The sequence below is a fragment of the Tursiops truncatus genome, chromosome 11 (assembly GCF_011762595.2).
Source record: "Tursiops truncatus isolate mTurTru1 chromosome 11, mTurTru1.mat.Y, whole genome shotgun sequence".
Lineage (NCBI taxonomy): Eukaryota > Metazoa > Chordata > Mammalia > Artiodactyla > Delphinidae > Tursiops > Tursiops truncatus.
In genome coordinates this window covers 47,684,279-47,711,442 of record NC_047044.1, presented here as the reverse complement: position 1 = coordinate 47,711,442, position 27,164 = coordinate 47,684,279, and the positions used below count along the sequence as shown (strand labels likewise).

The following is a 27,164-nucleotide window of genomic DNA, read 5'->3' as shown; positions in this document are numbered from 1 at the left end:
ATCCCTGAAGATAATGTTAGTAATTAAATTAATTGAGCGACCACTATGTTTAAGGAAGATTGCTTTCTAGTAGACTAGGGTGTGGGAGAAAGGAAAGATATAACTTTATCAAAAAGTTCTCCGTTCACAAGGAACTAGTCACTTCCTTGCCAAAGAAGAAGCTGTTTTTGCGATGACTGTGCTTTTTGGGGTGAGCCAACTCAATTCTCATGTCCTGGCTCATTTTTGAGACTGCCATGCCTAATGTGCCAAAAGGGGCAAGTAGGTGAGTCTTTCAGTACTGAATGCCTAATATAGAAACAGATATTTTTAACGGTAATGAATACATTCATCATATAAACAAAAGAAACCCAAACACTCTAAAAGCATAAAGTTAAGAGTAACCGTTCTTTACCTCACCCATCTCTAACGGTAACCACCGGCCTTTTATTCCTCCAACTAGAATACTCTATGCATCCCTGAACAAGCCCATACTGTGCTATTTTTAATCATACTTAAAAAAAAACAACTCCAGCTGTTGGCGGTGCGGGCTTAATATATCGCACAGCTGTTAATTGTGGTTTCTTTTTTGGTAGCGGCACTTAGATGCGTATTTGCCTGAGTTTCCATTGCGGTAGGGAGGTGCAAACACAGAAATACAAAAATAGCGCCAAGGTTCAAAGAAGTCCCAAGCTTGGCGCACCAAACCAGGCGGCGGCGGGAAGAACCAGGGATCAGCTCCAACCGTGAAAAAGCGATGCCGACTCCGGCGGGTCGTGCGCGCCCGGCGGCCCCTCCCCACCGGCCGAGGACGCTTGCCCAGTTCCTGGACCTCCCCCTTCACCGAGGCTGTTGGGCCCAGCCCCGCCCCCAATGGGCGGGGGCGGCGGGGCTTGCGCGCCCAAAAGCCCGGATGGGCCGCGGCTTCCGGCGCGCTGCGCTCGGACGGCAGGGGGCGTGCATCCGCTGTACCTCGGGCAGCTCGGCACCTTTGGGGGCCTGTGCGGCCCGGTGTGACTGGAAGGAAAATGGAGCAAGAAGCCTAGCCTGAGGGGTAGCTCTTACCCCTCTGACCGAGGTCCTGCCGCTTTTGCCGCTAGGAGCCTCCTTCTCCTTCGGACCTAGTGAGTTCGAGCGCCCCGGCGGCCTGGGCCCGGCGAGTGGAATGGTCGCCGAGGCCCAAGGCGTCGGGCTTCCGCGCGCCCCGTGACGGGAACTAGGAAGCCTCGAGGTACGGCTCCCTAACCCACCCTGCCGACTCCAGGCGCGGCAAACCCCAATTAGTGAGCAGCAGGTATCGGCCTGGAAGCGCGTGGGCAGTTCTGGGTTTGCTTTGTGACTTGGGTCTCCCCGGTCGCTCTCACCCCCCACCTGTGCCCCGCGCGCAGCCTTTGTGCATTTCGTGGTGGGGGGCGCCGGGCATGTGGGTCTGTGGAGGTTTTGTTGGAAGGAGGCGAGGTTGTCGCCACTCGGGAGGAGGGCGGGTTTTTGGGGCCGCGCTCCCAGCGGGTGGGGGTTTGGGAGGGGGTTCCGCGGGCACGGGGGTAAAGGTCAAGTGCGCGGGGGGCGCTGCCGGGGGCGGGGGTGGGTGTCAGAATAATGACAGGTGCCTTTTCGGTAGCTTGTATCTGCCGGGCGCTACGTCTGGGCAAGATTGGGCTGGTTCTGGGGGCAGGTTGACTCAGCTTTTCCTGTGGGGCTGGTCAAGTTCGGACACGTTCCGCGTCGGTAGTAGAAGGAGCTAAGCCCTGACTTGTCTCCAGCTGGGGCTATTTAAACGATGCCTTTTCCCAGCTGTATTCACTGGCTGTTTGAGAGAGAGAACCTGTGGTCACCGACCTGTAGCATTTTCTGCTGATGTAGGTAAGGACCCACTTGCTAATAAAAGCATTATTTATCTCATTTCTATATGATTTGTCTTTTTTTTAACAGGTATTTCAGTATTTCAAGTTTTTATCGTGTGTTTTCTTTTCGTACTCGTAGGCAAATGTGCAATACCAACATGTCTGTGTCTACTGATGGTGCTGTAAGCACCTCACAGATTCCAGCTTCGGAACAAGAGACCCTGGTTGGTATTTTTGTCTCCAGTGTAACTTTAGCAAAAATTTATTTTATGAGGTGATCAACTAGATTTCACAGACCCCAGTTATAGCATGGCTCTTTAAGTGAAGTTGTAGTACATAGCTTAAATTCCTGCCACTCAGGCATAACTGTGGAGCAAAAGTTACCTGTAAGAATCAATATTTATTTTCTTAGCTTTTTACCACACTGAATTAAAAGTCCGTTTCATTATCTTCTTAAGTATGGATGCTGAAGTTATGTTTATTATGTGACTTTTTTGTTTTTTTTCTGTTTTGACCTGTCAGTATTTAACTTTTGTAGAAGTCAGAAATAATTCATGCTTGTTGTAAAGATGTTAGGCATTACAGAAAAGTATAAAGTAAAAGCTGAAAATTCCAGTCTTCTGTTTTGACCATATCTGTCATATCTCCTTTTTAGATCTTTATCTATGTGCATACCCACATATATATATGCACATGTGAGTTTTAATCTGTCGCGGTTCAGTTTGTTTTACTAAAATAGGATTATACTAGAGATGTTAAGCAAATAGCATTTATGTCAATCAATAAAACCTACAGAATTCTTTTTTAACAGCTGCATGGTAATCCACAGCATTAGTGTACCATTTAAGAAATTTATGCCTTTACTGATAGGTTTTCTAAAATTGCCTTTAGTTTTTGAGTATTACAGATGGTGCTGCTTTGCATATGTATCCTAACACAAGTGTTATGTGTAATAGTTTTCCTCTCTGTCAAAACTGAATATTATCACTGTTATTTTGCCCTTTTTTGGCAAAAGGTATTATATTATTGTGTAAGTGTGTATTTCCCTAATCTTTGGTGAGGTTGGGCATCACATCATTGGTTAAATCATTTGTTTCTTTTGGGGTTTGCTTGGTCTTATCTATACACTTTTAGGCTTATTGTATTTTTCTTAATAATTTGTAATAGTTCTCTGTGTTTCAAGTGTATTTAATTTTTATCATTTACAAATGTTAAAAATTAACTTTGCTTATTTGTTCTTTTTCTCATTGAGAACATTTTTATAAAGTAAAATTTGACTTTTGCTGGCTTTTGAATTTCATATGATGTTTTGGAAGAACTCTCCCATCCCAAGATTATACAGATAAACTGCTGTATTTTCTTCTAGCATTTTTTATTTTTACATCTAGAATTTATCTTTCTGTTCTTAAATGTAAGATTAATAATGGTATTGTCTTTTATAGTAGTTTTCTTATTAATGCATGTCTTTTAAGTCTTAATAAAAAGCTGATGGCTTTCCATTGGAGACTTTGACTTTGGGTTGTTTTATGTAGTTTGAAGTTAATATAGTATATATAAAATTTTAGAAGGAAAAAAAGTAACTTTTTATGTTTTCTGGGATAATTCATTCTTTAAATAGCCTGAAAGTAAAGCGCATATGTAAGCACATAGGAAAAAACATATGATCAGAACAATTAATGATTCAATACTACATTTATTGTGTATTTTAAAACTTTCAGTTATTAAATAATATTATGTTGATTAGCTGGAAATAGGCAGTTTTCTTAAATCTTGTTCTGAGGGTTAGATCCCGAACTGGGTTGCTGTCAGATTTCAAAGTTAGACAGGATGGGAGTATATTGAAGGGACTGCAGAGGCACCAGTCTGTATAGGGGTGGCTGTGTAGCTGTAAAGATACTTGAGTTTTGAAGATTTTGATACAGCAACAGATAGGGAGAAAGAGCATAAACACATTACATCCCTGCCCCCTTGCCAGATATTTTCTCAGTACAACTTGGAAAGCCTCTAGGTCAGAGGCAGGCAAACTACAGCCTATGGGCCAAATTTGGCCTGCTGCCTACTTTTGTGAATAAAGTTTTACCAGGAAATGGAGCCACATCCATTGGTTTACATATAATTTATGCTTCTGAGTCATACTATCTGGCGAGAAAAGCTATAAACTGTTTACTGTCTGGCTCTTTAAAGAAAAACATTAAACCCTGATCTAGTTGGCTGGCTCCTTCAATACAGGTCATATGTCTTATTTGTCATTTGTGTGTGTGTGCAATACCCAGTGCTGTCTGGTGCATGGCAGAAGCTCAATAAATGTTTGTCAAGTAGATATTTGGAATGTAGACCAACTAAAAGACAGCATGATATTATAGTAGGAAGAAAATGCTGGCTTGCAGTTGAGGGATGTGAGTCTCAGTCTCCAGATCTGTTCTTAATTATCTTTGTCAGCTTGGGTTAAAGTTCGCCAGCGTTCAGGAACCTAATCTGTAGAAAGAAAAGATTGGTAAAAGGACCCACCATAAAGATTTACTCTTTTCTCTCGTATTTTGTAATTTAGTTTATAGTAAGCTCATTGGGGTATTCCACTTACCGTTGAGTTTGTAAGGTAATAAGCAGATGATAGAAATAGCTGGAGGAAAAAGAATAATTTTCACTGCCCTGGCATGGGTACTGTTTTTGATGGCAACTGATGATACTTGAGGGTTCTGTGATTATTTGCATAATAATTATATCCCAGCATTTTCTTCCCAAACACAGTCTGTGGTATTCAGTTTACATAGTTTATTACATTTAGTGAAAACATTATGACTTAGTTTTTGAGGTCTCTAATGTTGTGAGGTAACATTGTGTTTGCTACCTTTATTGAAATTCTTTATGGATGAGTATTCTGCAGGCTTATAGTTCTGGAATAATTTGGAAGTATAATAGCAACTCTGTGTTCTTTATAGGTTAGACCAAAGCCATTGCTTTTGAAGTTGTTGAAGTCTGTTGGTGCACAGAAGGACACCTATACTATGAAAGAGGTAAGCTGAACTTAGTTAAAAAGATAACTTAATGTCTTACTAGTTACGTATAGCCGTGGGGAGAAATTGGTCATATGGAGGGATTTTCAGTAAGCAGGAATGTTAAGTATTGTGGTCATTTGGACTATAATTTGAAGCTGAAAATTCAGTTTATACTCGAATTTCATTTGTCAGCCCGGAACTCAGACAAAGGGAAGCTCTTTAGGGGTTCTTAGCCATTTTGTGCTGTGAACCCACTTGACGCACTGGTAAAGTCTTAAGATTTAGCAGCAGATCTAATAAATGTAATTTGGAAGTAGTGAGGAGCATAACTGATATTTTGAGATGTTTACATCAAGCATAGTATGTATGATATGAAAAATGCTTGTGATTTTATTGGTGACAAAATCACAGTTATTGTTAATACTTTGTGATTTGTTGCCTGTGTTCATAATTGAAGGGCAAGCTAAATTTCAGTTAAAAGTTAGTGAGAATACAGACAAACATTTTTTTCCCATCCAAATTAATGGACCCCCTGAATTCTATCCAAGGACTTATTGGGCATTCATGGATCCCAGGTTAAGAACTTCTGCACTAGAGATACATGAGTACAGTATACTGATCTTTCTGGGATAGAGGTGAGCTGATTTGTGAACATATGTTCTATTTAATGAATACATTTCAATGTATTGTTCTCTAGCTTTAAATTTGTGCACAGAAGCATGTTCTTCATTGAGAGATGGGCCATCTTGGGGAAAATTTCGATGTGAATGAAATGTGCCTCTTCCCCATCTCTCACACTTAGTTTATGGGGCTCAGATTACTTAAAACACTGAAGGACCTTACTTACATCAGCATAGTGGGCAAGAAAAGATTCCAGACCCTTTTCCTTTTTAGCCACATTCAGAAGTTTCCTTATGGGACGTTTAGTAGAAAGAGTCTAGGTTCTCCTCCTTCTTCCTTTCCACTGTCTACCATCTCTTCCATCCATAGTCACATAGGAATATTCCTTTAAGTCTGAAGCCTGCTTAGCCATTTAAGTCTATAGACGGAGCTTGCAGGGAAGTGTCAAGGTAAATGATGTTTTTGGGATGTTAACTTGGGTTTAACCTTATATTATCATTATATAACCAGTTAAGGAAACAAAAAAGTATGACTAGTAGTAGGTAGAAATAAGGAGAAAATTGATCAAGGTCATCATAAAGACTTAGAATGCTAATATTAAACCGTGTAACAGTGATGTATATATATTGTCTGACACAGTGTTCAGTTGTAAAATCTTTGTTCTGTGGTATGTGGGAGAGTAATGAAAGCTAGTATGGGGTAGTAGAAAGCACACTGGGCAAGAAGTCAGAACACCGGGTCAGTTTCTTATTTCTCATATGCTGATAACAATTCTATGAAATATCAGAAGGAGACAGTACTTGTAAAAGTACATTGTAAACTGTAAAACACCATATGTGTTTCGGTGGTTGTTGATAGGTTTGTATGTGGATGTCTTAAAAATGTATTGCCTACTTTGTTTTAATGGAGCACACAAAATATAATTTAACTGTATGTGCATGATTCAGGGTCATTATTTTGATTATTTATTGTGTAGATTATAATGATATCTTTAAGGGTTTATTTCATTCACTGAATTCTCCCAAACTCTTCTGTAGATGTAATTCGTCATTGTCTTCTCATCTGTGATGACCTCAGAGGTTGTTGAGGTATATGGTGTGCAGGACTAAATGACTCCAGGTCACTGCTATATTTTAGTTGATGTTTTTGATTCTGCAACTTTTCATTGTGATTAGTGGTTTTGCATTTTGCTGCCTTTTCCTTTCTTCCTAATAAGTAGTACCTAGATATTTGGGCAAAGTTAAAGTCTGCCAAAAAAAGAGAAGACACATTTTAAAGTTTAAGTAAATCAGAAGCAGTGTCTCTACTTTAGTCAAATTAAAAGAAAAAGATATAAAATCAGCTTTTTAAAAAATTTTTTTTAGGAGTACAGAATGGTTGTTATTTAGATGGTTATTGATGTGGTTGCTGGTTGTTTAACCCTCTTCAGATAAATGAGATGTTATCGAATGTATTTGAAACAAACATTTAATTTTCTTTAATGCTCAGAAATCATATTTCTGTTTCAGGTTATATTTTATCTTGGCCAGTATATTATGACTAAACGATTATATGATGAGAAACAACAGCATATTGTGTATTGTTCAAATGATCTTCTAGGGGATTTGTTTGGAGTGCCAAGCTTCTCTGTGAAAGAGCACAGGTAAGTTCTTTAGTCTACTGTAAAATACCAGCTGGGCAAACATTTCAGTTCACCTCCATCCTCACTCCCTTTTGGCAGAGAAAATTGTTATTATATATAAAAGATGCTGAAATTTAATTTCTTAGTAAAATAGCACGTTACTTGAGAACTTGGGTTCTGGAATCTTACAAGCCTGGGTTTGAGACCCAGCTTAGTCATTTACTAGCTGTCAGACTAGGTAAATTGACTTACCCTCTTTAAGCCTTAAGTTTCCCCTGAATATGAAGTAGGAACAATGTAAATACCTTATGTGGAGGTTATAAAGAGGCAATGTGTAAGCATTTAAATATTAGCTACAGTAACTGCATATTAAAAAAATATTATTATTGCAGTCACTTCCAAAGACAGTCTTTATGATACCCTGTGGTAATTGCTTAAATTTGAGCCCTAGTTACTTTGAAGATCTTTTTCATATACCATTATGGCACTTAATCAACTGAATTTAACCCAGATAGCATTTCTAGAATTACTCTGCCGAGAACTTTTTTTTTCAGACTTTTTTTTTTCAGTCATTCTTACTTTACATTTGGAATTCCTTGTTTCATTTTTGTTAGTCTCTTTGCAGTGTATCTTAATGAGAAGAATACTTTTCACCTGAAACATTTACCTAGATTCTACTAGTGTTTAATGTTCAATAATATTATAGCTAAAAAGATAAGTGGGATATTTATAACTTTAAAATAACTTCATTATTATATGTATATATTCATTATTGAATATTAAGAAAAGACAGAAAGCTAATGATAGGGGAAAAAAGACTGTAATTTGTCATCGAAAGGTATTTTTACTTGTCATTTTTACAACGTATTATGCACAGATGTGTTTTAACCCAGTTGTGAACATACTATATTTAATTTCATCCTGCTTTTAAATTAACATACAAGCTTCTTTCCATTGACAGACGATATCTGTTTAATATTTATGTTATTTTATACTTGGCCTTGGGATATAAGCTCTAATTTTATAAGTTTAAGAAATAACTATATTGATAATTTTGCACCATCTGAGTATTGAATCTTGATAATGTTTGGAGCTGTAATTTCTGATACGGAAAGCACAAATTTAAAATTATCTTTGACTTGAATTCTAATGTGTTGAGAGGTTAAACACTGGGGAAACTACTGACTTGGGGAAAAGGTACGAGTAGGAATATTGATTTTTTTTGTGAGTTTAAGGAGCTGTATCATCCTTAAACAGTGAGTTTAAGGATGCTGTACCATCAGTCCCAAGGATGAAAAAAATTAGTTGGGATTGGCACTTTCCCCTTAACCTTGAGAGTTAGAAATGATATCTTGTGACCAATAAATGTTCTCTAAAGTCATTAGTTGATGAAAAATGTACCATGACTTCACTGAGTATTGGCATAAGTGAATTGTTTCCTTATGCTCCAGGAGGGCAGAGATTTGTTTTTATTTCATTCTTTGTTTTCCCCGATTTCTAGAACAGTGACTGGTACTCAGGCTGTATTAAATGACCGTGTACTGCTCTATCTTTTAATAAATTTTCAGATCAAGAAAGAAAATCCATTAGATGATTGGTCTAAAGTTGATAAAAGTCAAAACTATAATGAGGGCTTCCCTGGTGGCGCAGTGGTTTGGAGCCTGCCTGCTGATGCAGCGGACACGGGTTCGTGCCCTGGTCCGGAAGGATCCCACACGCCGCGGAGCGGCTGGGCCCGTGAACCATGGCCGCTGAGCCTGCGCGTCTGGTGCTCCGCGGCGGGAGAGCCCACAGCAGTGAGAGGCCCGCATACCGAAAAAAAAAAAAAAACTATAATGAAGTTCCTATATAATGGGTTTTGCATAACCTGCTATTTTTTTAGGCAGTCTTCGTCTGTGCCCGGAGCTAGATAAATTCTTTTCTGTTTGAAAATACGTATGTTAACCTGCCTCGTGTGTTTGCACCAGTTCTCTGGGGACTTTTGCTAAAGTCTCAACAAGGCATGTTTCAGGAAATGGAGATGTGAAATCTTTGCACTAGGGAGACTTTAGTGATTATTAAACGTGGCTGCGTGTAATCATTGTGCAAATAATTATTATGGTGGTTTTTAGTGTCTAGAAGCTTATCAGTACTTGAATGTAGTGATTTAAACTTTGGGTTGTAGCATGATAGTTTATACTAATATGCATTTAAAAGTCTTGTTAAGTCTAGTTAAATACATTTTTATTTTAAAATGTACATGTTTTTTTTCTCTCTACAAGGAAAATATATACAATGATTTATAGAAACCTGGTGATAGTCAATCAGCAGGGTAAGTTCATTTTGAATTCCATAAGCATGTACTGTAAAAATATATTAAAGACATTCTGTGGATGTGCAGACATCTTATAATTGTGATTTGCTTTAAAAGTTGCTCTCATTGTATATTTAATTATAGTAAGGGTATGATAAATTTAACAGGAAGAAATACATATGAGCTAAAACAACATAATACTAAGTTTCTTATGCACATTTATTTGCAGTGGATATTTAAATATCCTATTACATAAATTTAAGCCTTGGGATATCAGGTTAGAATTTGCTTTGAAAGGTAGATAATTTCAAAATCTTCTGCATAGTAGCGATAGGAGCAAACCTTGAAACGTATTCGAAGGCTTAGGGAAGTAATACAGATACCTAGGTGGGGCCATTTGAATGGAAGGGTTCTTGTCTTGTGTGTTTTTTATAATAGACAAAACTTTGTTTACCAGTTTGTTCAGGTGAGTGCCATTTTACTTCCCTTCCTTTAGACTTGTAGTTCTTAACTGGTTATTTTTGGGTTCCGTATCCTGTTGATAATCTGATGAAAGTGCTAGGTTCTTATTCCATAACGATACACCTAAACATACACAGTGATATGCCGGTAAATGTTTATCAATCCACTCTCCAGGGGAAGAGCCTTGATTTGTGGTTACTGGTTTCCATAATATAAATACTCTCAGCATGACCATTTTCAGCCACAAACATGGAGTTGGGAAGAGATGAACACAGTTTGCTTGGGAGTGCTGGTAGGAGCTGGCTCCAATACACCACAGGCTTTTTTAAAAAAATTTATTTGTTTTTACTTTATTTATTTTTGGTTGCATTGGATCTTTATTGCTGCACGTGGGCTTTCTCTAGTTGCGACGTGCAGGCTTCTCATTGCGGTTTCTTCTCTTGTTGCGGAGCATGGGCTCTAGGTGTGCGGACTTCAGTAGTTGCACCACAGGCTTCTTAAAATCCATTCTTTTTTTTTTTTTAATTATTTATTTTTTGTTGCATTGGGTCTTTCTGCGTGCATGCTTTCTCTAGTTGCGGTGAGCACGGACTACTCTTCGTTGCAGTGCATGGCCTTCTCATTGTGGTGGCTTCTCTTGTGGTGGAGCACGGGCTCTAGGTGCGCGGGCTTCGGTAGTTGTGGCTCGCGGACTCCAGAGTGCAGGATCAGCAGTTATGGCGCACGGGCCATACTCACGGGCCATATGAAGTCCGCCTGCCGATGCAGAGGACACGGGTTCGTGACCCGGTCCAGGAAGATCCCACATGCCGCAGAGCGGCTAGGCCCCTGAGCCATGGCCGCTGGGCCTGCGCATCCAGAGCCTGTGCTCCACAACGGGAGAGGCCACAACAGTGAGAGGCCCGCATACCGCAAAAAAAAAAAAAAAAAAAAAAAAGAACTATTCTCAGCTTGTTCATTTTCCAGAACGAACTGACCACTCCTTAGTGCTCCCATTATTTCGTATCTAGATTTTATTGTTATATTACTTTGTTACACTTACTTACACATGTGTGTCCTCTTCAGGTTTGCAGTCTGCAGTACACAGTACAGTGTTTATTAATACGACGTTTAGTAAATTTATTGAATTGAATACTTATTCTTCCAGGGTTAGGATTTAAGACCCAGAAAAGCACATCACTGTCTTATCCCAGAATAGAAGTAATTATTAGGCTGGTGACTTGACATTTTGTTTTACAAAGCCCTTTATGAAATCAAATGAAGGCAGATAAACAACTGTAGTATCTCTTGTAGTATTTTCAGTTTTCTGAAGTATTATTATCCCTGATGTGTTCATTCATTCATTTAAATCTTGGTTGATTGCTAGGAAGATTTTATTAATGAGACGGTGACCTGTAGATTACTTATGTTATTTCCATTCTGAGTTTGTTTCAGGTTTTAGTTTAATATAATTAACTTCAGAACTCCTGTATCATTGTTCTCAAACTTGTCACACTTAGTGCTTCCTTTTTATTACATCTGTTTTGTAACATCTCTTATACTAAAAAAAATATAACCTATTTATATGGACAGCTTAAATCAGTATAATACCTTGCCCATAATATAAAAAATAAATAAACTGTTATGATAATGCATATAATTTCAAAATGTTAATACTCAGACCGGGCTTCAGTGTTAAGACGAAAATATTTCCAAGGGAGTAGTAAAAGGTATTTGGTTATGATCTTAGGTGATGGTATATATCCCACATCTGAAATTTTGACTTGAGCTCCAAGTCTGTACATCTACATACAGACTAAACCTACCTACCTGAAAGTTTTATCCACTTTTCAGTTTATCTTCCCATCCAAATCTGTTCATCATCTGAAGTTTTGAATTATACCACCCATTTATCCACCCAAGGTAGAATCTTGGAATTCTTGACTCCTTTCTCCTTTGCCTTGTATGTCAGACACCAGGTTCTTGTTGGTTTTTACCTTTTTAATTTCTCTGGAATTGATCTTTTTTCCATGTCTTAGTTTAGACTTTAATACTTTTCATTTATGTTATTGCAGTTGCTAATACTGGTTTCCCTACCTCTGTTCTCTTTTTCTTCTATTTTGGCAGAGGGAGTTGTCACTCTTCTGCTTATAGTGACCATTTAGGGGTTCCTTATTGCTCGCTGGGTAAAATACTTGCTGTGAACTAGCAAATCAATTTTATCTCTTAGATTAAACCTTTTTAATGGTGCGTGGCTGCAGCAGTGCCTTAGGGAGGAATGTGAAGTATTAGCTGGGGAGGATGCAGTGATTTGGGATCAGTGGCAGGAATATTGCTTGTTGATATCTTTGTGCTGTTTAGCAAGACAGGCAGGATCCTTTATGATCCTGCTTACATTCCCATAGTAATGAAGTACCTGTAGTTCCTGCAACAAACACTGGTAGTTCACTTCTGAATGCTTTTTGCACAGTGTTTCCTCAGTCTGGAATAGCCTTTCCCAGTCGTACTTCCACATATTCTACTATGAAACCTCTCCTGATTCCTTGTTACTCAGACCTTGCCGCATCTCTACCAAATAACCATTGCTTCATCTTCTCCATTAACTTATCTTATAATACTTCTTTTAGTGTGCTTATTTTATTGTACTTTATAACTATTCTTATGTATCTTCTATATTAAAATTGAATTATCCATTTACGTCTCTAGTATTCAGCACAGGATGGCACTTGGAGACTACACGTTCAGTGTTGGTTAAAAGGTTAAATTGTATGAGGAGTTTGTTCTGGATAACATCTATTGAATAACCCTTTCTTTCCTAGTTTGTGATTCTTTGTTTTTATTTTCTGTCAGAACCATCAGATTCAGGCACATCTGTGAGTGAAAACAGGTGTCACCTTGAAGGTGGGAGTGTTCAAAAGGTAATCTTGAACTCATTCTACTATGATGTTTCTTGAAAATTTGGAGTGTTTAAAACAATGAATTTTTAGCTTCTTCGTGTTATAAGTTTGTGGGTTTATTTTTTGTTTTTTTCTCCCTTGAATGCTTAGGACCTTGTGCAAGAGCTACAGGAAGAGAAACCTTCATCTTCAGATTTGGTTTCTAGACCATCTACCTCATCTAGAAGGAGAGCAGTTAGTGAGACAGGTATATATGAATATTTAATTGGCACTTTCAAACAGCTTTTCAGTGTTCATTCTTTACTGAAATTAGTACATTTAGGCTTAATGAAATTGTGCTTTTTTGGTTTAGATGAATGAATTTTAGTTTCTTATTTTTATATGATTTATTTGGTTTTAAAATTGCTTTCTTAGCAACATTTTTCTGGTTGACTACAGCAGGCACAATTTTACTGTGTCCTGCTGGATTTTATAGTTAGCCAGCTTTTTGCTGTGCGTGGTAACAGAGGACAAGGATATAAACTCTATTTTAGTCATCATTCTTAGTCAACAGTTAAAGTATTTGTTGTTTCTAATAAATAAAACACACCAGTGAGTTTAAAAACAGAAATAGCATCTTAGAAATGAGGACGAGGTAAAGAAAATAGCTGAGAGCATTTTTAACAGAGAGAACAGGAGGAGGCTGTTGCCTGATGAAAGTCATGATAACTAAAACTGTATGATTCAGTAGAAAAAAAAGAGTTTGGCAAATCAGTGAAGTAGGATAGGTAAATCCAGAGTAGAGTTTTGTACATGAGGGCAAAGGGCAGCAAGTGCAGAGTAAATACATGGGAGTAGAACAAATGGTTATTTGGGGGGAAAAAATCAAGTTATATCTGTGCCTTATGCCAAAATGAATACTAAATGAGTTGAAAAGATAAATGAAAAAAATTACAACATACTGAAATAGATTCACTTTAAATTTGACAGTGTTAATATCCTTATTATAAGTTTCCAAAAGTCAATAAGAAAAATATTAAAAATCCAACTTGTAAAAAAAATTTTTTTCATAGTAAATAGAAATGACTGATAAATATGAGGAGTGGATTTTAGTGATTTAGCTTTATAGATAACAAAAAATGCAAAAAAGGTGTCTTTTCTGGTCTTTCAAGTTAGGAAAGATGATTTTTTTTTTAACTTATCCTTGCTAACTATGTGTTGGCACTGATGCACTGTTGGTGTATCAATTCGTGTAAATTGGTTAACCTTTATGAATTATAAAAAGGCTTGGCTTTCTTACCGTTATCACAGTAATCCACTTCTAGGAATCCTAAGGATATAATCAGAAATGCAAAGATTATATGTAGAGATATTAATTATAGCATTATTCGTAGTTGAAAACATATATGATGCTAGAGAATGTCATCACTCTAGTCCAGGCCATTGTCATCTCTTACCGAGACCACTGCAGCAGCTTCTGATTTTGTTTCTAGTTACTTGCTCTTTCTGTCCTTCATCACAGTACCAAAAGGAATCATAAAAGGTAAATTGGATTGTGTCACTTCCCCACTTTGTTTATTTACCATTGACCTTCAAATAAAACCCACACTTTTATGTTGGCTTACAAGGCCCTGTTCTACCTTTAATCTGGGTTTTGGCTTTTTTCCCCACCTTCACTGTGTTTTAACTGCACTGATTGGTTCCTCAAACAAGTCAGAATTCTTTCCTGCTGTAAGGCTGTTTGCACAGTTTTTTTCTGCCAGAAGTTCTTCTACCTCAGTCTTGTAAGACCAGCTCCTCATTTTTCTATTTTTGCTTAATTATTACTTTCTCAGAGAGGCTGTCCCTAACCACCTGGAAAAGTGGATCCCCTCTTGTTATTCTTTCCCTTAGCACCCTGCTTGTTTCCTTCATAGCACTCTTGTAAATGATCGTATTTTGGTTGCCTTGATGTTTGAACGTAAACTTCCTCTGGTGGTAGGGATGATGGCTGACTTCATTTTTGTATACCCACTGCCTCGCACTGTGCCAGACAGAAAGAAGGTGCTTGGATTTGTGGACTGAATTGTTCAATTATGATGAACCTATATTATGGATACCATATTCTGCAGCCATTAAAAGTAATGTAAAAGAATGTTTAAGAGAAAACAACCCCTGGGAAATCCCTGGCAGTCCAGTGGTTAGGACTCAGTGCTTTCACTGCAGGGGCCTGGTTTTGATCCCCGGGTGGGGAACTAAGATCTTGCAAGCCATGTGGTACGGCCAAAAAGAAAACAACCCCAAGTTGTACATATAGTGTGATATAAATATGTTTTTTAGACGGAAGTAAATTTTTTAATGACAGCTGGAAAATTATTATGCTAAAATGTTATTAGTAGTTATCTCGATGGTAATATTATAGATGATTTAAATTTTTGTCTGTTTTTTAAAGATTTCTACTGTGAGTAATACAATACTTTAATAATCAGAAAAAAGCCCTAAATGTTATTAATAGAGTTAAAAAATACAGATCAACAGCATGGTTTTGGCCTTCTAGCCCACATCTTTCAACCAAGATCACCTTTTCTTATAGGGAATACAGACATTAAGAACTTATATCAAGAACTTGTGATCTTGTAGAGATAAATACAAAATTAGAGGATATAAGCGTGTTTTGGGAATTCAGAGCAAGAAGAGATAACTTCTGACTAGGAAGATCAAGAGAGGGAAATGGAGTGAGCAAAGGTGTGAGTTGTACCTGTTTCAGGCATATGGATTATATTTTATTTAATGTCATAACCCTGTTAGATACTTAACATATAAGGCTGCAGTGAGCACCCTTGCTCATAAATCCTTAAATGATTATGCAGATATTTGTCTAGGATAGAGAAACTGCCCATAAAATGTTACACTGTTTTGCGTTTTTACCAGTAGTGTATAAAAAGTCCTTTCTCCCAAATCTCTGAGACTGTCTCTCATTTTAATTTCTGTCATTCTCATGAGTGAAACATGGTATCTCATTTCAATTTGCATTTCCTTGATCACTGAGAGGTAAGCCATTTTTTCATGTTTATTAGTCATTTGTGTTTTATGCATTGCCCTTTCATATCTTTGACTCTTTTTTAAATTAAGTTTGTCTTTTACTTGGTTGGTAGGAGGCCTTTATATAAAGTGGATATTAATCATTTTTTATTATGTGTTGCAGATTTTTTTTCAGTCTGACTTGCCTTTTAACTTCTTTTTTATAGTATTTTATTTTGCCATGTAAGCCTTAAGCAACTAACTTAATCTTGATAGTCTTTTTCTTGAGGGCTTTGTAGTGTCACATCATACTTTCCCACCCCGGTATATTCTCTTATATAAGTAGTTGGATGGTTTTGTTCCTTGTATTTGGTATTTTAATCCACTTGGAATTCATTTTTATGTCTGGTGTAAGGTAGGACTCTTCATTTATGTTCCTGACAGATTTGGTAACATTCTCACTTTAAGTCAGAGATAATTTCTTATTTAAAATAAAATGGACCAGGGACTTCCTGGCCGTCCACTGGTTAAGACTCCGTGCTTCCACTGCAGGGGGTGCAGGTTCGATCCCTGGTTGGAGAACTAAGATCCCTCATGCCGTGTGGCCAAAAAATAAATAAAATAAAATGGACCAGTTTTAACTGGTTTTGATTCCTGTTGAAAATACTGGATACTAAGGAAATTGAAACATTAGGAATACCTTCTAAGTAAGTTAAACAGTTGGTTCTTTCCAGGAAAAAAAGTGAAATCTTATATCCTAAATTCTGATTTTGACAGAAAAATTGTAGACTGGTTAATAAAAGGTCTAGATGGATTAAATTAATTGTGAGTTGGTAAAGTTCTGAAACAAGCTTTAAAGCTTTTAAAAGTGTAGTGTTCTGCTATAACTCTAAGTTGGACAGATCCAATAAGAGTGTTGACTTTTGAAACAGTAGTAATTCACTATTTTTCTCTGTTTAATTTCATTGAAACAATTTTAGTACAGATAGGTAACTTAAGACAGCTCAATTTCTAAATACATTATAGTATAGCAATTTAATTAACTTGTTTTTCTTTACATATTCAGAAGAAAATTCAGATGAATTACCTGGTGAACGACAAAGAAAGCGCCACAAATCTGATAATATTTCCCTTTCCTTTGATGAAAGCCTTGCTCTGTGTGTAATAAGGGAGATATGTTGTGAAAGAAGCAGTAGCAGTGAATCGACAGGGACTCCATCAAATCCGGTAATCCTCTCATTTTAAATAAAACAGAACTCTCTTATTTTTAGTCTAGTTCTGGCAGTCCTAATAAGCATCCAGATAGAATGCACATGTATGATATGTGATTGCTGCTTGATTGCTGCTATACACTTGGTAAAATTTTCTTTCAAATGAAACTGTATAGATCTTCCCCACTCCCAACCCCGGGTTTGCGGAGAAGGGTGGAAGATAATGGAGTTGCACTGGAGTGTGTTGGTAAAATTAGTACCTATGTTAGTTATTAATGTCACCCTACATATTGGAGAACCTTTGTGGGCCAGTGCACCAAAGATATCTTAAGATTCTAAGCAATTTTGTTTTGCATATTTAGAGTAAATATATCTTATTACAGCTCTCAGCAAATAAGTGAACATAGCCTGATATCCACATTTGCCATATGTAGGTCTAGACATCAGGGAAGGTCTTTTTAATAAGGCTGTGAAATATTGGTATATTATTGCATGCATGATGGGAAAGTATCAGTACTTTTTGATCATTGATACAAAATTCCAAAGTATTAGCCAGCATTAACATTCTTAAGAGATATCACTGAAGGAGGTTTTGTAAAGAAGTTTTTGCTAACAAGAATGCTTGACAAATGGAATGTTTTCTTTCTTGTCATTACACATTTGTCTTTAAAATGTTATTAAAATTGGAATCTTTATTTGTGATATGGCAACATTTCATGGCGATTATTCTGGATATTAGTGATTATTTTATAGTTCTCTAGAAGATGTAAAGGATTGAACCAAATGTGATAGTAACCATATTCTTTTTATGTATTATTCTTTATTATCTTTACATTTTTTTCTTCCAAAGCAGTGATTTTATGGATGCAGAGGTGCCTTCTGGAGTTAGTACTTAATAGAGCTGTTACTCATGTAGGCCACTAGATGGCATGGTGAGCTCCTCCAAGAGCAAGTTCTTCATTCAGTAGATATTTGTGTCTTTTCTATGCCAGGTTCCATTTGGTACTGGAGATACAGTGGTGGTCAAGGTAGTTATGATCCCTGCCCTCATTGGGAGATAGGTCATCAGCAATCAAACAAATAATTAAAATACTGAATAAATGCTATGAAAAAAATACAGGGTCTTGAGAACAAATATATGTGATCTAAAAATTGAATCCAATTAAATAAAACTTGATGTGTCACCAACTTCATGTTTGGATAATTTTATTCCTTACAAATGGTTTTAATACAACGACTATGTGCCATTTAAACTTACAGTCTATTAAAGTTGTTTCAGAATTCTAGCTAAATGGTATTAAAAGTCCTTGTTCTTTCTACCTGGGACACTGCCTTGTTATCAAAGCAGTATAGAGGGTATTTCTTTTTGTTAGTCCTATTCTACGCTCTCTTCTAAAAATCCTCTCTGTTAAAGATCTATTGTTTTTGAGGCAAAGTCCCTAGTTGTGAAAGCTTTTGGTAAGGCTAATTTTTTTCCTTCATTTTAGCTTACGTCGTATTATTTGGTCTTGTCATTCACCAATTTGTGAAGGGAGTTAAAGGAAAGTGCATTTGCCTCCCATCTTTTCTTTCTTTTGGGTTTAATACATTGGGGGAACTAAGGCTATATTCTAGGCTCTATACCAGGCAATTAACATATTTTATCACCTCAGCAGCCTCAAACTCCATTTATAGATGGGAAAACTAAGACTTGGGTGTTTCAAATAACTTGTTTAAGATCGCATAACTAATAATTGTCACAATTGGAATTCAGAAAAACAGGGGTTTTAAGATCTTTCCAGATCAAGCCTGTCTGATACTTTTTAAATATACAGTATTTAAGAGTTTTTAGGTTTTTCTTTTTTGAACATTAGCTAAACTTTTGAAAACTTTTTTTTTTATTTGTTTATTTTTGGCTGCGTTGGGTCTTCACTGCTGTGCGAGGCCTTTCTCTAATTGCGGTGAGCTGGGGCTATGTGCGGGCTTCTCATTGCCGTGGCTTCTCTTGTTGTGGAGCACAGGCTCTAGGTGCGCGGGCTTCAGTAGTTGTGGCTCACGGGCTCTGGAGTGCAGGCTCAGTAGTTGTGGCGCACGGGCGTAGTTACTCTGCAGCATGTGGGATCTTCCTGGACCAGGGCTCGAACCCGTGTCCCCTGCACTGGCAGGCGGATTCTTAACTACTGCACCACCAGGGAAGTCCTGAAAACTACTTTTAATTTTGCTTTCTTCATAGAACCCTAGAATAGGAGTGGGCAAAAACTTTTTCTGTAAGGGGATGGATAGTAACTATTTGGGGCTTTGCAGGCCATATGGTATCTGTTTCAGCTACTCAACTCTACGGCTGTGAGGCAAAAACGGCCATAGACAACAAGTCTAATAGACAACGGGCATGGGTGTGTTCAGTAAAACTTTATTTATAAAAATAGATGGGTGGTGAGGCACAGTTTGCTGACTCCTGCCATAGAAGATGCTTTCTGAAATTTAATGTTTATTGTGATTTTTACCCCCTTATTCTAAACATAGTATACTAAAGCCTAGTTAATTGAAGTGTCCAGTTTCTTAGGTTATTAGAGCTGTTATTGTATTCTAGCTTGCCTTGTGATTTTAAAGTGATTGTTAATACAGCCTTTATTTTAGGAATTAGAACTGCAGTTCAATGAATGTTGCTTTTACTACTACTTTCCTATCATCACGGTTTAAAACAGTCTTTTGACCTCAGTGGTTGTAAAATAAATACCTTGTTTTTGTTTTTATAAATGATGGGAATATTAGAGATCATTTAATCCAAACTCATGTGTCATAGATGAAATAGCTGTGGCCTTTACAAGCTAAATATGTCTAGGTTGAAAGTTAACTTAGTGGCAAATCTAGAATAAGAATGTATGTATCCTGACTACTAGACCAAAATACTTTTTCTAGTTCTAGCCTTCTGCTTTGTGTATGTTCCTACCCTTAGCCACTGATGGCAAATATTATGGGACTGAAGGTTCTCTTAGGTTCTTATACTATTAATCAGTTTTAAAATGAATCACATGAGCAGATACAGAATTTTAAAAATAGATTTAAAAAATTATATCTGAAAGCTCTTCCAAAGAAATTATTCTCAAAGTTCATTAAACATAAATCATAATTATTGTATATGTTGTAGCTACTAGCATTCTACCAGTTGGAAGATATAAAGATGATTGAGACATGGTCTTAACTCTTAAAGTATGTATAATTCAGATAAGAAACGTGTACAAAATTATGTTTTGCAAAATTTGTGTGTGCAAATATATAATACTCAATAATATAAGTAGCACAGATAATTAAAGGTGGGGAGTGCTCTTCTAGTTATAGTATTGACAAAGGCTTTGGCAAAAAAGGATGAGCAGAATTTGAAAACTATCAAGTTATTCCAGCTAGAGGGAAGGTGTGGAAGTTGAAGTTTGGTTTAGGAAACAGTTTAGATCTGGTTAATGTTCTTGTTTAGTGGGGATAGGGTGGTGTCTAGTTGGAGATAATATGAAAATGTTAATATAGACTTCCTGTATGTACCTTGAATGCCAAGGGAATTTGGCCTTTTCTTTTATATAATGGGGTTTTGAACAGAGAAAATATTTATCTAATCATAACCCAGAAGCTTAACCTAGTGTCAGTGTGCAGGATGGAACTGAGGGGGAATTAGGTGCACAGGGAAGAGTTAAGCTGTTGCAGGCCAACAGGTAATGTACATTAAGTCGCTTTTTTTCCCCCTCGATTTTAGGATCTTGATGCTGGTGTAAGTGAACATTCAGGTGATTGGTTGGATCAGGATTCAGTTTCAGATCAATTCAGTGTAGAATTTGAAGTTGAGTCTCTGGATTCAGAAGATTATAGCCTTAGTGAAGAAGGACAAGAACTCTCAGATGAAGATGATGAGGTAGTTTTTTTTTCTCTGATTATATTCTAAAGTTCTTAAATACTTTCCATATTCGTTGACTGATGAGATTGAAATAATAATGTATTCAGATTTCACATCACAATCTTTGACGCTTGATTTATTCAAACTAGAATATTGGTTTGTGGACTTGAGGCTTTGTAATTCCTTGTTGTCTTATTTATATTTTTAAAAATGTAATGTCAAGAAGTCAGTAGGCCTTAATGAGCATTCTTATAATAGTCTACTCGTTTTTAAAAATATTTAATTCAATTCTCCTTTTTCATTTTTAATTTGTGAAAAAGTAAAGCATGCATGCAGTTAAAAGTCACATACTACCACCAGATCTGTTTCCTGGAAGTGACGAGCTTCAACATTTCTAGCTATTTCACTGTAATTTAATACTTCCATATTTATAAAACAAAAATGCTTGTACTGAATATTTTACTTTATTTATTTTAAACATCCCTGTATGTTGACTTTTTACCATAGTGGGTGAGGATTTTACCGTCCTCCATTTCCCCCCCTTTATATTCACTCATTCCATGGCACCTTTGTCTCAGATATCTCATATATAACATAATTGGACCCCCGTATTTGCGAGTTCCACATTGGTGGATTCAACCAAGTGCAGATTGGAAATATTCGAGTAAAAAAAAAAAATTCCAGGAAGTTCCAAAATGCAAAACTTGAATTTGCTGTGGGCCATCAACTATTTACATAGCGTTTACGTTGTATTTACAACTTTTCATATAGCATTTATTAGGTATTATAAGTAATCTAGAGATGATTTGAAGTGTAGGGGAGGATGTGCATAGATTGTATGCAAATACTATGCCATCTTACATAAGGGACTTGGGCACCTGCAGATTTAGGTATCCTTATGGGTCCTGGAACCAGTCTGCCCACAGATACGGAGGGATGACTGAGTACATGTTGTTTGTTTAGGACTTATCACTTATCACTAAGAAGCCTTACTGGTTGAAGAAAAAGGTGATGAATTGATGGTAATGTTTTTTTTTGTTTTTGTTTTTCTTAGGTATATCGAGTTACTGTGTATCAGGCAGGGGAGAGTGATACAGATTCATTTGAAGAAGATCCTGAAATTTCCTTAGCTGTAAGTATACATTTACTTTTTCAAGGAATCAAAAAATAACATTGAAGTCAAGATTAGAAAAATATGTCTAGTCTACTTCTTGACATGAGGTCGTTTTTATAAAGTTAACATTTTTTTTTAAGTTTTAATGGTTTAAAATATTTTTGTTCTTTTATTGGGTTGGGATCTGTTGCTATACTTTTTAGTTTTTTTGTGTTGGAATTTGAACTTTTGAAGAACTTCATTATGGAAAATTTTGGGTATGTACAGCATAGAGAATAGTATAATGTATCTCCATTGTACTTATCACTCAGGTCTAACAGTTACCAATATTTTGCCAATCTTATCAAATATGAATATCATATTGATTTGTATTAGAATATGTGGTGGGATTTTCTATTAAAGAAATCTGGACTTAAACATTTACATTTCATGCTTCACAGGGTTCCTCAGGTATTGGATGTGTGTTTTTTTAACCAAATATTATTGCTTTAATTTTTGTTCTTAAATACTGCTTTTTGTTATATTTGGATAGGAAATCTCAGTTTTCTCTTTCTGAGATAGAAACAATTATTAATTATCCAAATACTAAAAAGGAGGAGAAATTGTAAAATCTTAGGAAAATATTTTGCTATATTAGAAAATAATTCAAGTAACTAGTTGAGTCATTTGATGTCAGGCTGAGTGAAATGTTTTAGCCATAGATCTTGTAATTTATCGGACTCTTGAAGCACTTTCTTCCTGTATTACAAGACCTGTCTTTGGTTTTATCATTTAGTAGATACCTGCTTTTACAACTTGAAAGAACCATTGTGGGAGAATGAAGTTTCCACCCTTATTGCTAATATCTTATGTCATTTGTCAGGCAACTTAAAAATGGTTACATTATTCATGGCAAGATAGGAAGGACCTCTTATGGCAAGTTTTACATGCACAGTGTCCTCAGGCAAGAACCATGCTTCTCGTAAGGCAGGGAGATAAGGGATATGTTCAGTAAAGAGGCTTGGAATGTGGGGGATTTGTTATCCAGATTGCATAGTGGGTGGAAAGGTTGGAGAAATAAGTTGGAATAAGGATGAAGCAATGAGCAGTTACAGACGAGAACACAGAAAAGGATAGACAAGTAAGGGGCATACATTCTGGATAGTGACAAGGATGGCAGATTTTATCTGGCTGTGATTGCTGAAAAGAATGTTTTAGCATTTCCTTTGTGGGTGTAGTTAGGGAACACCCAGTTGAGCCCTGGTTTTAGAGCACTTCTAAGAGAGTCTTAGTCAATGGCAGACTGGTTGATAGTTTTGTCTAGATTGATTTGGTGGACTGGGCACAGTATCAGGTTTGAGCCTTTAAGGGAGTGGAGTGGGTACAGGCTTCATTACAGAGAAGATCCCATAGCACTTGCTTCAACTAGATGAACCAACTCTGTCCTTGAACAGATAACTTTACAGGTACATGGTTAAGGTCATGGTGAATACGTTTTTCATTTTAGAATTCTTAGCATAGTTTGGCTGGGAAAAAAATGTATTTACAAGCTCATGCTTGAGGAAAGACCGTTGAGTGCTTTATATAAGACATGAAATGCTGAAAATTGAGCTGTATGATACATTTTACCTTAGACATATTGAACAAGTTGCTAGCGTTGCTGTGACTGGTTATTGAACGGTTACGGAAGCTAACTGTCTTGTTTCCTTGAAGGACTATTGGAAGTGTACTTCATGCAGTGAAATGAATCCTCCCCTTCCACCTCATTGCAACAGATGTTGGGCCCTTCGTGAAAATTGGCTTCCTGAAGATAAAGGGAAAGATAAAGGGAAAATGTCTGAGAAAGCCAAACTAGAAAACTCAGCACAAGTAGAAGAGGGCTTTGATGTCCCTGACTGTAAGAAATCTACAGTGAATGATTCCAAAGAATCATGTGTTGAGGAAAATGATGATAAGATCACACAAGCCTCCCTATCCCAAGAAAGTGAGGACTATTCTCAGCCATCAACTTCTAATAGTATCATTTATAGTAGCCAAGAAGATGTCAAAGAGTTGGAGAGGGAAGAAACACAAGACAAAGAAGAAAGTGTGGAATCTAGTTTTCCTCTTAATGCCATTGAACCTTGTGTGATTTGCCAAGGTCGACCTAAAAATGGTTGCATAGTCCATGGCAAAACAGGACATCTTATGGCATGCTTTACATGTGCAAAGAAGCTAAAGAAAAGGAACAAGCCCTGCCCCGTATGCAGACAACCAATTCAAATGATTGTGCTAACTTATTTCCCCTAGTTGAACTACCTATAAAAGTAGAATTATATATTTCTAACTATATAAGCCCCAAAATTTAGACATGAAATTTATTTTTATTTTTTTAGCTGTATCAAAGCAAGAAAGTATCTTACTACATGTAGATTTCTCCCAATAGTGAATAGTTACTTCCTTTTAGGAAAATGCCCCTTCTGTTGATATTTTATATTTGAGTTTTAATGTAATTTGGATTGGATATAGAGTTCATCCTTTACCCCTCTACCCCCCCCCTTTTTTTTTTTTTTGGGCTGCTCCGCTCTGCATGTGGATCTTAGTTCCCCAACCAGGGATCAAACCCGCGCCCCCTGCAGTGGTAGTGCAGAGTCTTAACCACTGTACCATCAGGGAAATTCCTACTGCTCGTTATTTAAAATAATTTCCACTTTCTCTTAAATGAGAAGTATCTGACCTTTTAAAAAATATATAAGTAGGACATTTAAATGTAACTTATTCAGTACCTTTCATGTAAGGAGGAAAAGTTCGTGTGAAAGATTTAATATTTAAATTTTACATACTCTTAAACTTTCCAATCCTTAGTTTCTCTAGTCTTCAGAGCCTCTTAAAATAAGTCCCCTGCATACGAACCTTCAAATTGCCAACTTTCAAAGATGCGAATGTGAGCTGGCATGTCCAGTCACGAAAGTTCACGTGAGTGGAGTACGTTGTCACGTGCGTGCATCCCCTACAAATGGTTGTGCTTTTGTGTACTTTACTGTGTAGAGTACAGTAGTATAGTATCTTTATTTCAAGCCCAGGATGTCTGGAAGCAAGCATAAAAGCAGCAGTGATGTAGCTGATACTGCTGATGGAAACAAAAGTGAAAATAATTGAGAGTGGAGTGACAAGAGGAAGAAGTATCAGAAGAACCAAAGAGATTCACGATGCAGAAAATGGCAAGGGTTTTTTCTTTATTTGAGGAGGCACCGTTAGTTTTTGAGGCACAGGACCCGAACGTAGAGTGGTACACGAAGGTTGCAGCAGCCGTTCAGAATGCAATCCAGTGCTACCGTGTTATCTATGAGGAGAAAAAAAGAGCTACTAGACATCATGGGATCGGTTTTTCAAGAGGGTAGGTAGAATTGAATCCAGCAAGGAACCAGAACCTGTGCCATCAGCGTCAGGTGTGAGTGAAATTGCAGCTTGCCCTCCATCTCCTGTTGCTGACAATCCTTCAGCTGTCATCTCCCACCTCTTCTCCCTCCTTCAGTCAGTAACTCTCCTTGCCTGTTCACTTGATGCCAGCCCCTGTATGCCAGCTGTTGTACTGTACTACTGTACTTTTCAAGGTACTGTACTGTAAGATTAAAAATGTTTTCTTTATTTTTTGTGTTTGTTTTTTATGTATTATTTGTGTGAAAATATTATAAACCTATTACAGTACAGTACTATATAGCCGATTGTGTTAGTTGTGTTAGGTACCTAGGCTAATTTTGTTGGACTTATGAACAAATTGGTCTTACGAACAGGCTCTCGGAACTGAACTCGTTCGTTGCAGGGGACTTACCGTATTCTTTCTAGATAAAAGAACTAGGTAGATCGTTTTGGTGCTATGTAAGTAGCACTTACATATTTCTCATTCTCCAGTCTCTTTGATATGGTAAGGGATATAATAAACAGAAGGACTGTTTGTTTTTATACTAGCTGAAATTGTCCTAACTTCTCTAAATTGTCCAAAAATTATAAGAATGACATCCTATAAGAATGATGGGATCAGAACATAAAATTCTGAAATAACTCTCAAACTGTATAGATTAACATCTTGATTTATATTAAATCTTCAACAAAATAGTGGAAAATAACAACTTTGATTTAAGGTCCCAGTGTATTTCTCCCATATATGTCAGTCGTACATACTCGGGTGAGGACAATAAAATTAACTGAGCTATGAGTTTAGAACAGAACTGAGGGATAATTTTGCACAGCAAGTTTGTGTGCCAGTTACAGAACATTGTATTAAACTTTAAAAACAAAAACCACACACACATATGACTTACCCATATATAGATATGTAAGTAATGGCTGAAGGGATCAGCACCTTAGCCAAAGAGTGGTCCTCAAATAGAGTAAAGCTTTATTAATTTGGGATTTATAATACTTCAACTAGAACTAAGTAGAATTGATCCTCTCTGAGGACAGAGAAATAAAAATGAGATTATAAACACTGTATAGTCAGCCCTCCATACCTGTGGATTCAGCATCCATGGCTTTAACCAACCACTGGTTTGGAAATATTCAGGAAAAAGATTCCAGAAAGTTTCAAAAAGAACACTTGAATTTGCTGTGCACTGGCAACTACATAGCATTTGCATTGTGTCAGGTATTTAAATCTAGAGATTTAAAGTATATGGGAGGATGTGCATAGGTTATATGCAAATACCATACCATTTTATATAAGGGACTTGAGCATCGAAGATTTTGGTGTCCCGGGGTTGGGGGGGGTGCATCTTGGAACCAATCCGCCATGGATACTGAGGGACAACTGTATATTATTCAATGATTCTGCTGTTTACAAGACATTCAAATCGGTGCAAATAGAGTTTCATTCACCATATATATATGCATTACTAATGCAGTCTTGATTGTCTAAATTTTTAGGTGTAGCATGCGTTTTATTGATTTACAAATAAAAGATTAAATGTTTAAGAATTGTTTAAAAAATGTGATTATTGGATCTTATAGGCAATTTTCCCATAATAATGAGTTTTTTCTTCCAGTATTGAGGTAATTGACATACAGTATTGTATAAGTTTAAGGTGTACAGCATAATGATTTGACTTGTTTACATTCATGAATTGATTATTACAATTAGTTTAGTGAACATTATCTCATAGATACAACACTAAAGACAAAATTTTTGTTCTTGTGATGACAACTCAGGGTTTATTCTCTTAACTTTCATATATAACATACCACACTGTTAATTATATATATCATGTTGTACATTATATCTTTAGTACTTATAACTGGAAGTTTGTACCATTTTATTGCCTCTATCCATTTCCCTCTCCCCCCACTCCCCA

At 36.8% G+C, this 27,164-nt stretch overlaps 2 protein-coding genes across 13 annotated transcripts in view; one reads left to right on the top strand and one right to left on the bottom strand.

Annotated features, from left to right (window-relative positions):
* Window positions 1-951: 951 nt before the first annotated feature.
* Window positions 952-25,464, top strand: MDM2 (MDM2 proto-oncogene). 12 transcript variants are annotated; one of them, XM_019952378.3, is made up of 12 exons: window positions 953-1,103; window positions 1,743-1,842; window positions 1,963-2,047; window positions 4,763-4,837; window positions 6,949-7,082; window positions 9,323-9,372; window positions 12,646-12,713; window positions 12,843-12,939; window positions 16,738-16,898; window positions 20,607-20,762; window positions 21,799-21,876; window positions 23,551-25,464. In XM_019952378.3, exons 3-12 carry the CDS (start codon window positions 1,967-1,969, stop codon window positions 24,124-24,126), a joined length of 1,476 nt encoding a protein of 491 aa, XP_019807937.1. In that variant the 5' UTR covers window positions 953-1,103; window positions 1,743-1,842; window positions 1,963-1,966; the 3' UTR covers window positions 24,127-25,464. The 12 variants fall into 12 exon arrangements, with proteins under 12 accessions (XP_019807940.1, XP_019807937.1, XP_019807938.1 ...); XM_019952379.3 differs by having other exon boundaries at window positions 955-1,103; window positions 1,774-1,842; XM_019952375.3 differs by having other exon boundaries at window positions 994-1,210; window positions 1,774-1,842.
* CPM (carboxypeptidase M) overlaps window positions 13,972-27,164 on the bottom strand; it is a 123,786-nt gene continuing 110,593 nt past the window's right edge. Inside the window, exon 9 of the mRNA XM_073788400.1 lies at window positions 13,972-14,001. Within this exon, the coding sequence (XP_073644501.1) occupies window positions 13,993-14,001 (9 nt within the window). The 3' untranslated portion in view covers window positions 13,972-13,992. The remainder of the gene's footprint in view (window positions 14,002-27,164) is intronic.

Excerpts from the sequence above, each read along its gene's own strand:
- MDM2 (XM_019952381.3), top strand. The coding sequence starts at position 1,967 with ATGTGCAATACCAACATGTCTGTGTCTACTGATGGTGCTGTAAGCACC. Across the intron at positions 2,048-4,762 it reads CTTCGGAACAAGAGACCCTG|GTTAGACCAAAGCCATTGCT; the intron begins GTTGGTATTTTT and ends TGTTCTTTATAG. Across the intron at positions 21,877-23,550 it reads ATCCTGAAATTTCCTTAGCT|GACTATTGGAAGTGTACTTC; the intron begins GTAAGTATACAT and ends GTTTCCTTGAAG.